Genomic DNA, 14,547 nt, shown 5'->3' on the forward strand with positions numbered 1-14,547 from the left:
CTTTGACAGAGGAAAAAAGTCACTACTTCCTATCAGAAGAAGTAAAAGGTTTGAATGAAAACAAAGCATGTCTTGAAACCTGCCACAGTTCCAAAACTTGCTCAATACCCTGGATCAGAAATTGTGACCACCAATGGAATTCTCAACAGACGAAACACAAAGGACATCATCAAGACTTCAAAAGTGAACGACATCGTAAGGAGTCCAAAATGTGAAAAAACCGTCATCAAGACCCTTTAAGTAGTTAGAACAAGATCTGGTCGTACTATCCGAGTACCAAGAGAAGATGATTTTGAACATTACAAGTTGTTTAAGAACTATTAGTTCCTAACATGTTACTATGCTGAGTTGCTGACTTTTTGTTATCAGCTGCGAACATTTGCATTAAAATGATCTTTGACAAAGTTTTGGACAATAAACTGTGGACAATTTCAATATTTTAATTGCATGTTTATTACTCCTCATACTTGTATTTGCTTAGCGGAAGATGTCACTCGAAGTCACGTGGTCTTTCATTAAACATGACAAAGCCCAGGCAGACGAGTTCTTCTGGGTCAGTCTTGTTGGTTGGCAGTGTTAAAATTAGTTTTGTTACCAAGGATGAAAGAATTTGCTTTTTGTTTGCAGATGTGGACGAATGCAGTGCTTCTATCCCCGTCTGTGACGTCAACGCTGATTGCAAGAATAACCGTGGATCGTATCAGTGTTCCTGTAAAGCTGGATTTACGGGTGATGGGAAAACGTGCGCTGGTGAGAGAATGGTACCTGTATAATAACAATAATGAACTTTGTATATGACATCATGCACAAAACGTTACGAGCGTGTGGTTTCAATTCGGTTAAGCAAACTATTTGAAGACGATAGAGTCCCCTGCATCCTTGCTAATAATATACAAGCAATAATTTCTTCTTTGTGATTGGATTATAGCAAGTCAATCTATATTTCAGAACAGTAGAGAAAATTGAAATTGGCAGTGCAGAAAAATATATATCAGTGCAAATCGGTGAAATTAAAAGTGATGACAGAAACATCCGTTCCCTGCCAAACCCTTAACGGAAATGCAAAAAAAAAAACAGACAGAAGTGAAACAAGATTTCAACTTTTAAACGGTATTTCATTAAATAAGCTTAAAGACACAAACTAAAAAAGCAAAAGAAAAACTACCAATTATCGAGAAGTATGAAAGACAAAGAACAAAAACAAAAGCAACGAGGACAAAACATAACCTTGAAATTAAGCCTGTCAAGATATATGTATTTCGTCACCCGTAATCACCAGATCTTTCTTTAAACATGGCCGAAAAGTTCTTCCGGGCTGTTCTTTTTGGTTGGTTTTGTTGAAATTGAATATAAAGTCACATAATTTTGTTACTGAGCATTAAAGAAATTAAATTTTTTTTGCAGATGTGGACGAATGCAGTGCTTCTATCCCCGTCTGTGACGTCAACGCTGATTGCAAGAATAACCGTGGATCGTATCAGTGTTCCTGTAAAGCTGGATTTACCGGTGATGGGAAAACGTGCGCTGGTGAGAGAATGGTACCTGTGTATAATAACAATAATGAACTTTGTATATGACATCATGCACAAAACGTTACGAGCGTGTGGTTTCAATTCGGTTAAGCAAACTATTTGAAGACGATAGAGTCCCCTGCATCATTGCTAATAATATAAAAGCAATAATTTCTGCATTGTACTTAGATTATAGCAAGTCAATCAATTTCAGAACAGTAGAGAGAATTGAAATTGGCAGTGCAGAAAAAACATATATCAGTGGAAATCGGTGAAATTAAAAGTAATTGACAATAACATCCGTTTCCTGCCAAATACTTAACGGAAATGTAAAATAACGGAACAAAGTGAACAAGATTCGAACTTAAAATCGGTACTTTACGACACAAAGTGAAAAAGCAAAACAAAAACAACCAATAATCGAGAAGTGTGGAAGACGTGGAACAAAAACAAAAGCAACGAGGAGAAAACATAACCTTGAAATTAAACCTGTTAAGATATATGTATTACGTCACCCGTAATAACGAGGTCTTCATTAAGCATAACAAAGCCCAGCCCGAAAAGTTTTTATGTTTATTGGTTGATTTTTGTTGAAATGGAACATGAAGCCACATAGTTTTGTTACTGAGGATTAAAGAATTTGAATTTTGTTTGCAGATGTGGACGAATGCAGTGCTTCTTTTCCCGTCTGTGACGTCAACGCCTATTGCAACAATACCCGTGGATCATATCGGTGTTCCTGTAAAGCTGGATTTACCGGTTATGGGAAAACGTGCACTGGTGAGAGAATAGTATCTGTATAATAATAATGAACTTTGTATACGCATCATAAATTAAAGGACTCGCCTGTTGGGTTCAATTCGGTAAAGCAACATAACTGAAGAAGACAGATTTTCCTGCATCTTTGCTAGTAATATACAACCAATCATTACTGCATTGTGACTAGATTATAGCACGTCAATTCGTTTCAAAACAGTAGAGAGTAGTGTAATTGACAGTGCAGAAAAGTGAATTTGACAGTGCAAAACGGTGAAATTAAACGATATTGACAGTGTGGAGCCCTGGAACTAGTAGAGTCGTCACGTGACAAGAAAGACAACAATAACATCAAGAACAATGAAAACAATACTTTATTTTACCACGCAACGCCTAGGAGCGCAAGCACTCGTTAAAATGTGCGCGTGAACGCAAAATTGTATAAAAGAAAAAAAATATAATTATCTTTGTAAATATGTATTATATAATAGGCGCCTAAAAAAAGATGGTGTACGATCGAGTTAGTTGAGTTCTTGCCATGTGTGTGTTGTAACTCGGACGTTTGCACACTGTTTATGTATTAAATACACCACATTTTTGGCGACGAGGAACGTGATCGAACGACCACGACCAGGTAGACTAGAACGAAGCGAAGTCTGCACAGAAAATGCCTACATTTGGGAAATTAGACGAATACAACGAAACGGAAGATTGGCGCCATTACATTGAGCGTGTGAACTACTTCTTTGAAGCCAACGAGATAACGGATCCTGATAACAAAAGATCCATTTTCCTGGTTAGCGTGGGAGCCAAAACCTACAAACTTATACGAAGTCTGGTCGCTCCGGAAGATCCGAAGGATAAAAGCTATGAGAACTCGCCCAGGAACATTTCATGTCCAAGCCTTCCGCTATTGTACAACGATTCAAGTTTAACACTCGGACTCAACAATCAGGTGAGACAATTGCCAAGTTTTTAGCTGAGTTGAGGTACCTGACCGAACACTGTAAATTTGGGGCAACATTAGATGAAATGCTACGTGATCGGCTTGTGTGTGGTGTCCACGACATCAGAATACAGCGTCGTTTACTGGCCGAACCGAAATTAACCCTAAAGCGAGCACTCGATCTGGCTCTTGCCATTGAGGCCGCGGATAAGGATGCCTCGGAGATACAAAAGGGGGACTCTCAGGAAGGGGATACTCCGCTCAACAAAGTCGATTTTAAAGTGGGAAAGGGTGGCAATATTAATTGATATCGCTGTGGCGGTAATCACTACCCTAAAAGCTGTCATTTTAAGGATGCGAAATGTTATGTTTGTGGAAAGTTAGATCACCTATCTCGAGTGTGCCAGGGCAAAAAGAAAGGGAAACTACCACCTCCTAGTAATAAGAAGTCGGACACTCCACAGGATACCCATTCCTAGAGGGAGGAAAGGAGGCAATGGGGTGAGAACAGGATGTGGGTGCATATTCTTTGTTTATCCTTGGCAGTAAACGACCCTAGCCATACAAAGTACAGCTGAGTGTTAAGCTAAATTGGCCAAGGATTAAGCAACTTACTTCGCATGACAAGCAACTTGGAGAGATTTTGCAGAAACATGCACAGCTATTTAGGAAGGGTCTGTGGACCCTACAGGGGAGAAAAGCCAAAATCCTTGTGGTTCCCACAGCCAACCCCATTTTCCATAAAGCCAGACCAGTGCCATATACTCTCAGGAAGAAAATTGAGCAAGACCTGGAAAGACTTGAGAAGGCAGGGACCATTGAACCCGTCCAATATTCAGAGTGGGCCACAAACATTGTCCCAGTCACGAAGAGTGATGGCACAGTAAGAGTGTGTGGAGATTACAATCTTACCGTCAATAAGGTCTCGAAATTGGATGGCTACCCTCTCCCCAAGCTTGATGACCTATAAACAAAGTTGGCTGGAGGTCAAATGTTTACTGAGTTAGACTTGAGCCATGCTTATGTGCAGATGCTTGTGGACGAGAATTCAAGGGAGTTTTTGACAATTAACACCCATAAAGGCCTTTTTAGATATAACCACCTTCCGTATGGGGACTCTTCAGCGCCCGGCATCTTCCAGAGAACCATGGAGGGTTTGCTGCAAGGAATACCTTCGACAGGAGTGTTGCTAGATAATATCCTCATCACAGGGTCCAGCACGGAAGAGCACCTAGACAACATCGAGAAAGTTTTAGGACGCCTTTCTGATGCCGGCCTGCGGCTCAAAGCTGGAAAGTGCCAATTTATGAAGTCCGTGTTGGAGTGCCTGGGGCACCGCATTGACGCAGAAGGGTTCCATCCAGTTGAAGCAAAGGTGAAGGCCATCAAGGAAGCCCCAACCCAAACTAATCCCTCTGAGCTGAAGTCCTTTCTAGGGATGCTTAACTTCTATGGCAAGTTCATGCCTGACTTATCGTCCGCCCTAGAGCAACTGCACGAGCTTCTGAGGAAAGATAACTGTTGGAAATGGGGTACAGAGCAACAAGAGGCGTTCGATAAGGCCAAGAATCGACTTCAATCATCAGATGTACTCGTGCATTATGATCCTGAGAAAGAGTTGGTGGTATCTTGTGATGCTGCACCCTATGGTATTGGGGCAGTCCTGGCCCATGTTATGAAAGGTGGCTCAGAGAAACCAGTTGCATATGCCTCACGAACACTCTCCACAGCGGAGAGGAACTATGGCCACCTAGATAAAGAGGCACTAACCGTAGTTTTTGCCGTGAAGAAGTTCCATCAATTTTTTTTGGACGTCATTTCAAGATCTACACAGATCACAAATCACTTTTGGGGCTGCTTAACCCTGAACGAGCCACACCTCGTATGGCCTCAAGTAGGATGCAACGATGGGCATTGACTTTGCTTGCGTATGAGTATGAGCTTTTTTATCGCCCTGGTGAAGAGAATGGAAATGCAGACGCCCTCAGTCGTCTACCCCTTCCAGTTGTTCCAGAGACCACGCCCATCCCAGGGCACATTGTACGTCTTCTAGAGACCATCAATACCAGCCCAGTGGATTCCACTAAGGTGAAGTTGTAGACAACCCGTGATCCCGTACTTTCTCAAGTTCTGCAGTTTGTCCTTCACGGATGGCCCACAGCAGTCGAAGAAGAAGCCCTGAAGCCTTATTTTGCAAGAAGAGAGAAATTGAGTGTACATGCCGACTGCCCACTTTGGGGATCCCGGGTCGTGATACCCCCACAAGGGAGAGAGTAAGTGTTGAAAATACTACATGAGTCCCACCCCGGAATTGTTAGAATGAAGAGCCTAAGCTAGGAGCTATGTGTGGTGGCCGAAAATGGACTCTCGTTTGGAAGAAAAGGTGAAAAGCTGTGTTACCTGCCAAAGCCACCAAAAGAAGCCACCCAGTTCGCCGTTGCACCCTTGGGAATGGCCAGGTCACCTTTGGTCTCGAGTACATGTAGATTATGCCAGTCATTTTATGGGAAAGATGTTCCTCCTAATTATTGAGGCGCATTCTAAATGGATGGATATCCATTGTGTGAATTCTGCCACTTCCAGCGCAACCATTGAAAAGCTGAGGACAACCTTTGCTTCACACGGCCTACCAGAGGTTGTAGTGTCAGACAATGGGTCCAATTTTGTGAGCAGCGAGTTCAAGTCATTTCTACAGAAAAAAGGCATCAAGCACATTACCTCTACTCCTTATCACCCGTCATCAAATGGCCTCGTCGAACGAGCGGTGCAGACGTTTAAGCAAGGAATGAAGAAGCAAGGTGATGGTACTGTCGAGACCAAGTTAGCTCGGTTCCTATTAAGTTATCGTATTACCACCCAAAGTACCACGGGTGAGTCTCCTGCTCAGTTACGCTGGGGACGAAGTCCGAGGTCACATCTTGATCTGCTGCGACCAGATGTAGCGGCAAAGGTACATGCAGCACAGTCAGGACAGAAGATACAGCATGATCAGCATAGCCGAATGCGTCAAGTGGACGTCGGTGGTTCAGTGAATGTTCGAAACTACTCCAGAGGCCCCAAGGGGATTCCAGGAACTATCATCCAGGAAACTGGTCCTTTGTCTGCGAGAGTTACGTTGGAAGATGGAACTGTGGTTCGAAGACACCACGATCAACTAGTGGCCCGACCAACAGAAAGTTTCAACCCTGGTGTTGCATTACCAATTACTAGCCCATTGCAGCAGGAATGTGTCGATCCAGAGATAATCGTGCCTGATGTAATTGACCCCGAAGTTGCCCATGGAGACAGAGAACCACCCAGTGCAACAATGGTTCGGGACTCAGGGCCAACACCCCCTGTCAGGCGATACCCAGCGAGGAATAGAACCCCCCACAGCGTTTTTACTAATGGACTCATTCCCTCTCCCGTGAACAGTTTTAAGTTTTAGGTCAGAGATGTTAACTTTTTTTTCTCGTTGTCGATTGTTTTCTTGCTTGTTTAAGAACTTAGAGGGAGGAATGTGGGGTCCTGGAACTAGTAGAGTCGTCATGTGACAAGAAGGACGTGTATGATCGAGGTAGTTGAGTTCTTGCCATGTGTGTGTTGTAACTCGGAGTTTGCACACTGTTTATGTACTAAATACACCACAGACAGTTACATCAGCTTCACGCAAAATCAGCAACTGACAAGCAAAAGAAGGTACACAAGTGAGAAGATTCGAACTAAAAAACTATTTTTTTTTTTATAACACCAAAAAGTTTCAAAACACAAAATAGAAAAAGCACAAAAAACTACCAATTATCGAGACGTATCAAAACCGAGGACTAAAAAAAAACGATGTGGACAAACGATAATTAACCTTACCGTTAAGCCTGCCATGATATATGCATTACGTCACTCGTAATCACGCGGTCTTTCATTAACCCTATTCAGACCGGGCTTTTTTGACCTTCTCTGACCGGGGGGGGGGAGGGGGCTTCGGAATCCCCCCTATGTAACTTCCAGAATATTTAAGCAATCACAATGAAACTTATAGGTTGTAATGTATGTCCGAACATCTTTCTTTTGGTATACGTCACGTGGGATGGTGACGTCTCATACATTTTGACGCAAATGGCGAGTTTATAGTATTTGCTCAAACTTTTTCATCGTTGTAAATAGCTGAATGTGATTTGGAGCTAACAAAACTGATGAATTGAACTTTCTCTGTCTTCGGTTATGGTACGTATACTTAAAGGCCAAATGTGGAAGCGCTGGAGTGTTCCAAGCCTCGAAGTTTGCTCGAGATTAACTTTTTGATGATCAAATTGTATCGAGGTTTCTGTTCCGACGATTTCTCGGAAACTTGCATAGTCATAATAAGATATTATAATGAGCTAATTGCAGTAGTTTAAACGAAATCCTAGCGCTTAGTTTTCTGTAAATAGCAGTTTTGTCCAAATAGGTGTGTTCAATAAAGTTAACATCGCGCAAAACTCGCAATTATTACATCGACATATTGACGTGCGTATTATTCTTCAATAAATTTCGAGTAAAATGCGAAAGTTTGAAGGAAATCGAGCCAGAAATGGTGACGTTATTAGCCATTTTTGACAGGCATACAGCACGTCATTTATTTTCGATCGAGTCACCTTAATTCTGTCTTTTAACTTCCAGAATAAGCAATCACAATGAAACTTCTAGGATATATAGTATGTCCGAACATCTGTCTTTTGGTATACATTACGTGGGTGGATGTCGTCATAATAAGTGACAATTACATCATGATATCAAAACAGCCGCCATCTTGGATCCGCCATCTTGGATTTCAAAATTTTTAAAAAATGCTAGAAACCCACTCAAAAGTACGTCAAAGTACACAGAATCAATAAAATTTTGCTTAAAAACCGTGAAAAGGTAAAAATTAATTTTAAAAAATGTACAACATCTTTTAGTTTGTAACAAGACACAAGTTGTAAAAGTTGTTGTACATTTGTGACCCTCCTCGGCAAGCTCGTTTTATCGAGGTGTTTATGCAAAACTTCGTGAGTAATATTTCACGACCAAAGTTCGAAGCGCCATCCACATCGTGTCGAAGTTTAGAAATCAAGTCATCTGTCTGTGATTTCAGCAACTTTCTAAGTCGATCAGTCTTGTTGTTTAAAGCTCGGATTTCTGTGAAGAAAACAGTTTTTTTTAAGTCATCAAGAAGTAAACAAGGGAATGCGGTAATTTGCCACTCGGTACACGGGTCCAAGTTTAACACGAAATTTGCATAAAGTTGTTTACATTTTGGCGGCGATTACACATGAATATCGTGAACGCACATTCCAAGTCGTGTTCGAGGTTTGTTCACCAAAAGCCATGAAAATATTTTTGTTGTAGCGAGAATTACAATGAGAATTATTGTTGAGTCCAAAGCGAACACTTTCGAAAGAAGGCAACCGAATATTTCGTGGCTCTCGCCACTTCAGCACGTGTTGTGAACGAGATGCCGCTTTAATTTTAGCAGGGAACCTTATTTAAACTAATTGGAAATCATTCTATTTAGAAAGTTAACAACCGTAAAGATAAAGGACAATCGACAGAGTTAAAATTTTTCACCGAGCCAAAGTATAAACAACTGATTTCAAATTCGTAAATTGTTTAGTCGTGGCGACTGACAATTATATTTGCCTCCCGGGACTAACCACAAATTACCGTCTATTATTTCCGCCGTCTGATAAAAAAAGAGTAAGCGTTATAAGCGTTTAAAGTCAGCGCAGGCCTCAAAAGCCCCCCCCCCCCCCCCGGTCAGAATAGGCCCGATAATTTTAGTTAAACAAAAATCGATCACCAGAATAATTTAAGTCATATTAGCGTTATTTTCTAATATGAATTTTATTGTTCCGTGTTGTTAGAAATGATTTTCTATTAATGAGATATTTGAAACAGTAACACATAAGTTTGCAATCATATGTAAATAATTGTGTTACTTAATTTTGTCCACTAATATACTCGAAGTCCTGGCGTATCCGTCTTAATCAGTTAGTGACGCTAACTGATTACACAGGGTAACTTTTTTTCCTCACATTTTATTATATGCCGCCTAATATTTTCTTTATACCTTAACACTCATTAATGGTACGGTCGCATTTAGTAAATTTAATAGGTTTTGTTTCGAAGTTTTCTACAAAAAAAACGTGCATACATAATACGTATATTTCAATGATGCCAACAAAACGCCGGGACCGATTGTACACATTTCTGGCTAAAACCTCCACTATTTGAACTATGCCCTCTTAGTGTACTATAATTAATACCATGAAATCTTATCTTTCCAATCTATGAAGTTTTGAACAAATATATATTATATATATATATATATATATATATATATATATATATATATATATATATATATATATATATATATATATATATATATATATATATATCTATATATATAGGCATGAAACTCAGAGAGAGTAGCGAATAAATGGTTTTGAATTAGTCCGACTCTACTTTTCTATGTTATATATATATATATATATATATATATATATATATATATATATTAAAAGACGGTCTGATCAACTGAAGATACGACTTGGCATTTTATTACTAAGTAGTTTCGTACCGCACAACATGTACGGCACTCATCAGATAAAATTGCCTAATGTAAAGATTACAACGCTACGCTGGTATATATAAGGACGCCGGATGAATGAAAAAGCATTAAATTACAACGGTAGAATACTAAAAAAGTCGAAAATAACAAGGTATAAAATTACAACGGTTTCTGTTTTGAAACAATAAAAGCTTGAAATATGCGTGACACTACGAGTTTACAAATTTTAAACAAACAGTTACGTGACAGCTTTTGAATTTTTAAGAAGGAACTTGTTTGCGTGTCTACAAGAGGTTATCAGTTCATTTCGTTTGTTGAGAGAAGCGAGGTCGGATCTGCAGATTATGAAATACTTCTCCCACAGGCACAAGTTGCAGCGATTAGAAGCTGGGTTATATGGAGCAGCTTGCTTCAGAATCTTCCAAGTGATTTTGAAATCTGTCTTGGCGGCCTTTAATTGCCAAATGTGTTTACTTAATTCAGTATTGAGTCTCTTACACGGGTGATTGAAAGAAGCTTTGTGGTTGGTAAATCTAGTTTTAAAAGAGTTTTCAGTTAATCCCACATAGGTCTGATCTGGCCTGTTGTCCTCCGTTTCCACTGTCGCTTGGTATACCACTGATTCTTTTAGACAATTCCCAGCTAAAGGGCAGTCAGCTGGTTTTCTACAGTTGCATGTTTTTGGTGGCACAATCTTTTTTTGAAGTGTTGACTTGTTGTGGCCGTCGATGTTATGCTTTAGATTTGACATGCAACTGTAGCTAATTTTCACTGTGTTGCGGTTAAAGATCTTGTGCAACACGTGGCCCTTCGGGAACTCTTCGTCGAGGATGTTTAAGAAAGTCCGTCCGACGTTAGTGGCGACATTTCTGCTGTACGGGGGATTATACCAAAGTATATCCCTGTGGCGATTCTTTCTGGCGGAGTTTGGCGGTTGTGAAGTGTTTGGTGGTGAGAATACAAGGTGGTGCTTGTATCCGCTGTCACTGAGAGCTTTCTGGTAGAGTGGGGCTGCTACGTCAAATGAATTCTGGTCAAATGAAATCTCGGAGAGCCTTTTGTTGATGGACTTTGGGATGTTTTCGATGATCTGCGGTGGATGATTGGATTTCTTGTGGACGTAAAGTGGAATGTTGTTGGGTTTGGTATAAGGCATGTATGTACCATTTGAAAGGTTGAGAGTGACATCGAGGAAGTTGACGATTTTCTTGTTGGCTTCAATAGTAATTTTAAGGCCATACTCGCCGAAGATGCTGCACAGATCTTTTTTGATCATCTCCACTTGGCGGGGGGTTGCGTTAGTTACTCCTAGGCCGTCATCCCTGTATAGGCCGAAGTTGTTACCATATTTCACTTTGATTTTATGTAAGAGAAAAGCGCCAACAAGCTCACAGGATTCAGCACCGTCATAGCTACCCATGGTGACATCAAAGAGGTTTGAGGATGATTTCTTTCCCCATGGCTCACCAGAATCGTAAAGAAGAGATTTTTTCGCATGTAGGATGATGCGCCTTTCATCGGCGGTGATGTTATCGTAGTTGGATGCAAAATCAAGGGCAGCACTTAGAAGGTGAATTGAAATGGACGGATAAAAATCAACAACATCAAAGGCGATGAACGAGTAGTGTTCCTTGCTTTCCAAGCTATTGAACCAGCTATATATATATATATATATATATATATATATATATATATATATATATATATATATATATATATATATATATATATATATATATATAATATATATATATATATTAAAAGACAGTCTGATCAACTGAAGATACGACTTGGCATTTTATTACTAACTAGTTTCGTACCGCACAACTTGTACGGCACTCTTCAGATAAAATTGCCTAATGTAAAGATTACAACGCTACGCTGGTATATATAAGGACGCCGGATGAATGAAAAAGCATTAAATTACAACGGTAGAATACTAAAAATGGTTAAAATAGCAAGGTATAAAATTACAACGGTTTCTGTTTTGAAACAATAAAAGCTTAAAATATGCGTGACACTGCGAGTTTACAAATTTTAAGCAAACAGTTACGTGACAGCTTTTGAATTTTTAAGAAGGAACTTGTTTGCGTGTCTACAAGAGGTTATCAGTTCATTTCGTTTGTTGAGAGAAGCGAGGTCGGATCTGCAGATTATGAAATACTTCTCCCACAGGCACAAGTTGCAGCGATTAGAAGCTGGGTTATATGGAGCAGCTTGCTTCAGAATCTTCCAAGTGATTTTGAAATCTGTCTTGGCGTCCCTTAATTGCCAAATGTGTTTACTCAATTCAGTATTGAGTCTCTTACACGGGTGATTGAAAGAAGCTTTGTGGTTGGTAAATATAGTTTTAAAAGAGTTTTCAGTTAATCCCACATAGGTCTGATCTGGCCTGTTGTCCTCCGTTGCCACTGTCGCTTGGTATACCACTGATTCTTTTAGACAATTCCCAGCTAAAGGGCAGTCGGCTGGTTTTCTACAGTTGCATGTTTTTGGTGGCACAATCTTTTTTTGAAGTGTTGACTTGTTGTGGCCGTCGATGTTATGCTTTAGATTTGACATGCAGCTGTAGCTAATTTTCACTGTGTTGCGGTTAAAGATCTTGTGCAACACGTGGCCCTTCGGGAACTCTTCGTCGAGGATGTTTAAGAAAGCATAACAATATGGTAACAACTTCGGCCTATACAGGGATGACGGCCTAGGAGTAACTAACGCAACCCCCCGCCAAGTGGAGATGATCAAAAAAGATCTGTGCAGCATCTTCGGCGAGTATGGCCTTAAAATTACTCTCGAAGCCAACAAGAAAATCGTCAACTTCCTCGATATCACTCTCAACCTTTCAAATGGTACATACATGCCTTATACCAAACCCAACAACATTCCACTTTACGTCCACAAGAAATCCAATCATCCACCGCAGATCATCGAAAACATCCCAAAGTCCATCAACAAAAGACTCTCCGAGATTTCATTTGACCAGAATTCATTTGACGTAGCAGCCCCACTCTACCAGAAAGCTCTCAGTGACAGCGGATACAAGCACCACCTTGTATTCTCACCACCAAACACTTCACAACCGCCAAACTCCGCCAGAAAGAATCGCCACAGGGATATACTTTGGTATAATCCCCCGTACAGCAGAAATGTCGCCACTAACGTCGGACGGACTTTCTTAAACATCCTCGACGAAGAGTTCCCGAAGGGCCACGTGTTGCACAAGATCTTTAACCGCAACACAGTGAAAATTAGCTACAGTTGCATGTCAAATCTAAAGCATAACATCGACAGCCACAACAAGTCAACACTTCAAAAAAAGATTGTGCCACCAAAAACATGCAACTGTAGAAAACCAGCCGACTGCCCTTTAGCTGGGAATTGTCTAAAAGAATCAGTGGTATACCAAGCGACAGTGGCAACGGAGGACAACAGGCCAGATCAGACCTATGTGGGATTAACTGAAAACTCTTTTAAAACTAGATTTACCAACCACAAAGCTTCTTTCAATCATCCGTGTAAGAGACTCAATACTGAATTGAGTAAACACATTTGGCAATTAAAGGACGCCAAGACAGATTTCAAAATCACTTGGAAGATCCTGAAGCAAGCTGCTCCATATAACCCAGCTTCTAATCGCTGCAACTTGTGCCTGTGGGAGAAGTATTTCATAATCTGCAGATCCGACCTCGCTTCTCTCAACAAACGAAATGAACTGATAACCTCTTGTAGACACGCAAACAAGTTCCTTCTTAAAAATTCAAAAGCTGTCACGTAACTGTTTGTTTAAAATTTGTAAACTCGCAGTGTCACGCATATTTTAAGCTTTTATTGTTTCAAAACAGAAACCGTTGTAATTTTATACCTTGCTATTTTAAACATTTTTAGTATTCTACCGTTGTAATTTAATGCTTTTTCATTCATCCGGCGTCCTTATATATACCAGCATAGCGTTGTAATCTTTACATTAGGCAATTTTATCTGAAGAGTGCCGTACAAGTTGTGCGGTACGAAACTAGTTAGTAATAAAATGCCAAGTCGTATCTTCAGTTGATCAGACTGTCTTTTAATATATATAATAATATATATATATATATATATATATATATATATATATATATATATATATATATATATATATATATATATATATAACTAACTGCAGACAGTACTGTTTCGGCCTTCTGGGCCTCATCAGGGCAGTGCTGATGCTAGGATGGAGGTTAAGCTGTATAGCCACCCCAAATGATCCCACACTTGTGGTATCATCTAAGCCATGCCAGAGTGCTCAAACTAGTAAAAACAAATATTAACAAATATTAAGATAGAGAGTAAATGTAACTCGAGTTTCACGCACTAAGCGATCATCAGATCATATTATATATATATATATATATATATATATATATATATATATATATATATATATATATATATATATATATATATATATATACACCCGTTTTCAGAAACGTTTTCATCTACAGAGATATATATATAGGTAGATACTTTTGTTTGCATGCACGAGCGCGCTTGCGAATGTCACACTTTATATTGTTTTATGTGTGATGAGCATCACCTAAGTGAGAAAAACATCCTATTGTGTCTCACAGTAGTACGATTATAAAATATGATGACTTCTCGCGTATATGTGAGAAAAAAATTTTTTGTCATGTTTACCCGCCTTTCATATATAAAAGGGTGGAAGGTTAGCGTTTCAGAACCTGAACAGATATCAGCTGTGCGTCGTATAAAAGAGAAAAAAAAAATAG

At 39.7% G+C, this 14,547-nt stretch overlaps 1 protein-coding gene across 1 annotated transcript in view; it reads left to right on the forward strand.

Annotated features, from left to right (window-relative positions):
* The window catches only part of LOC144666534 (scavenger receptor cysteine-rich domain-containing protein DMBT1-like), a 44,860-nt gene that overhangs the window by 11,645 nt on the left and 18,668 nt on the right, over nucleotides 1-14,547 (forward strand). The window contains exons 6-8 of the mRNA XM_078527955.1: nucleotides 628-750; nucleotides 1,405-1,527; nucleotides 2,169-2,291. Coding sequence (XP_078384081.1) covers nucleotides 628-750; nucleotides 1,405-1,527; nucleotides 2,169-2,291 — 369 coding nt within the window. The remainder of the gene's footprint in view (nucleotides 1-627; nucleotides 751-1,404; nucleotides 1,528-2,168; nucleotides 2,292-14,547) is intronic.

Source organism: Oculina patagonica, chromosome 9 (assembly GCF_052425735.1).
Source record: "Oculina patagonica isolate OP01 chromosome 9, crgOcupat, whole genome shotgun sequence".
NCBI classification, from domain to species: Eukaryota; Metazoa; Cnidaria; class Anthozoa; order Scleractinia; family Oculinidae; genus Oculina; species Oculina patagonica.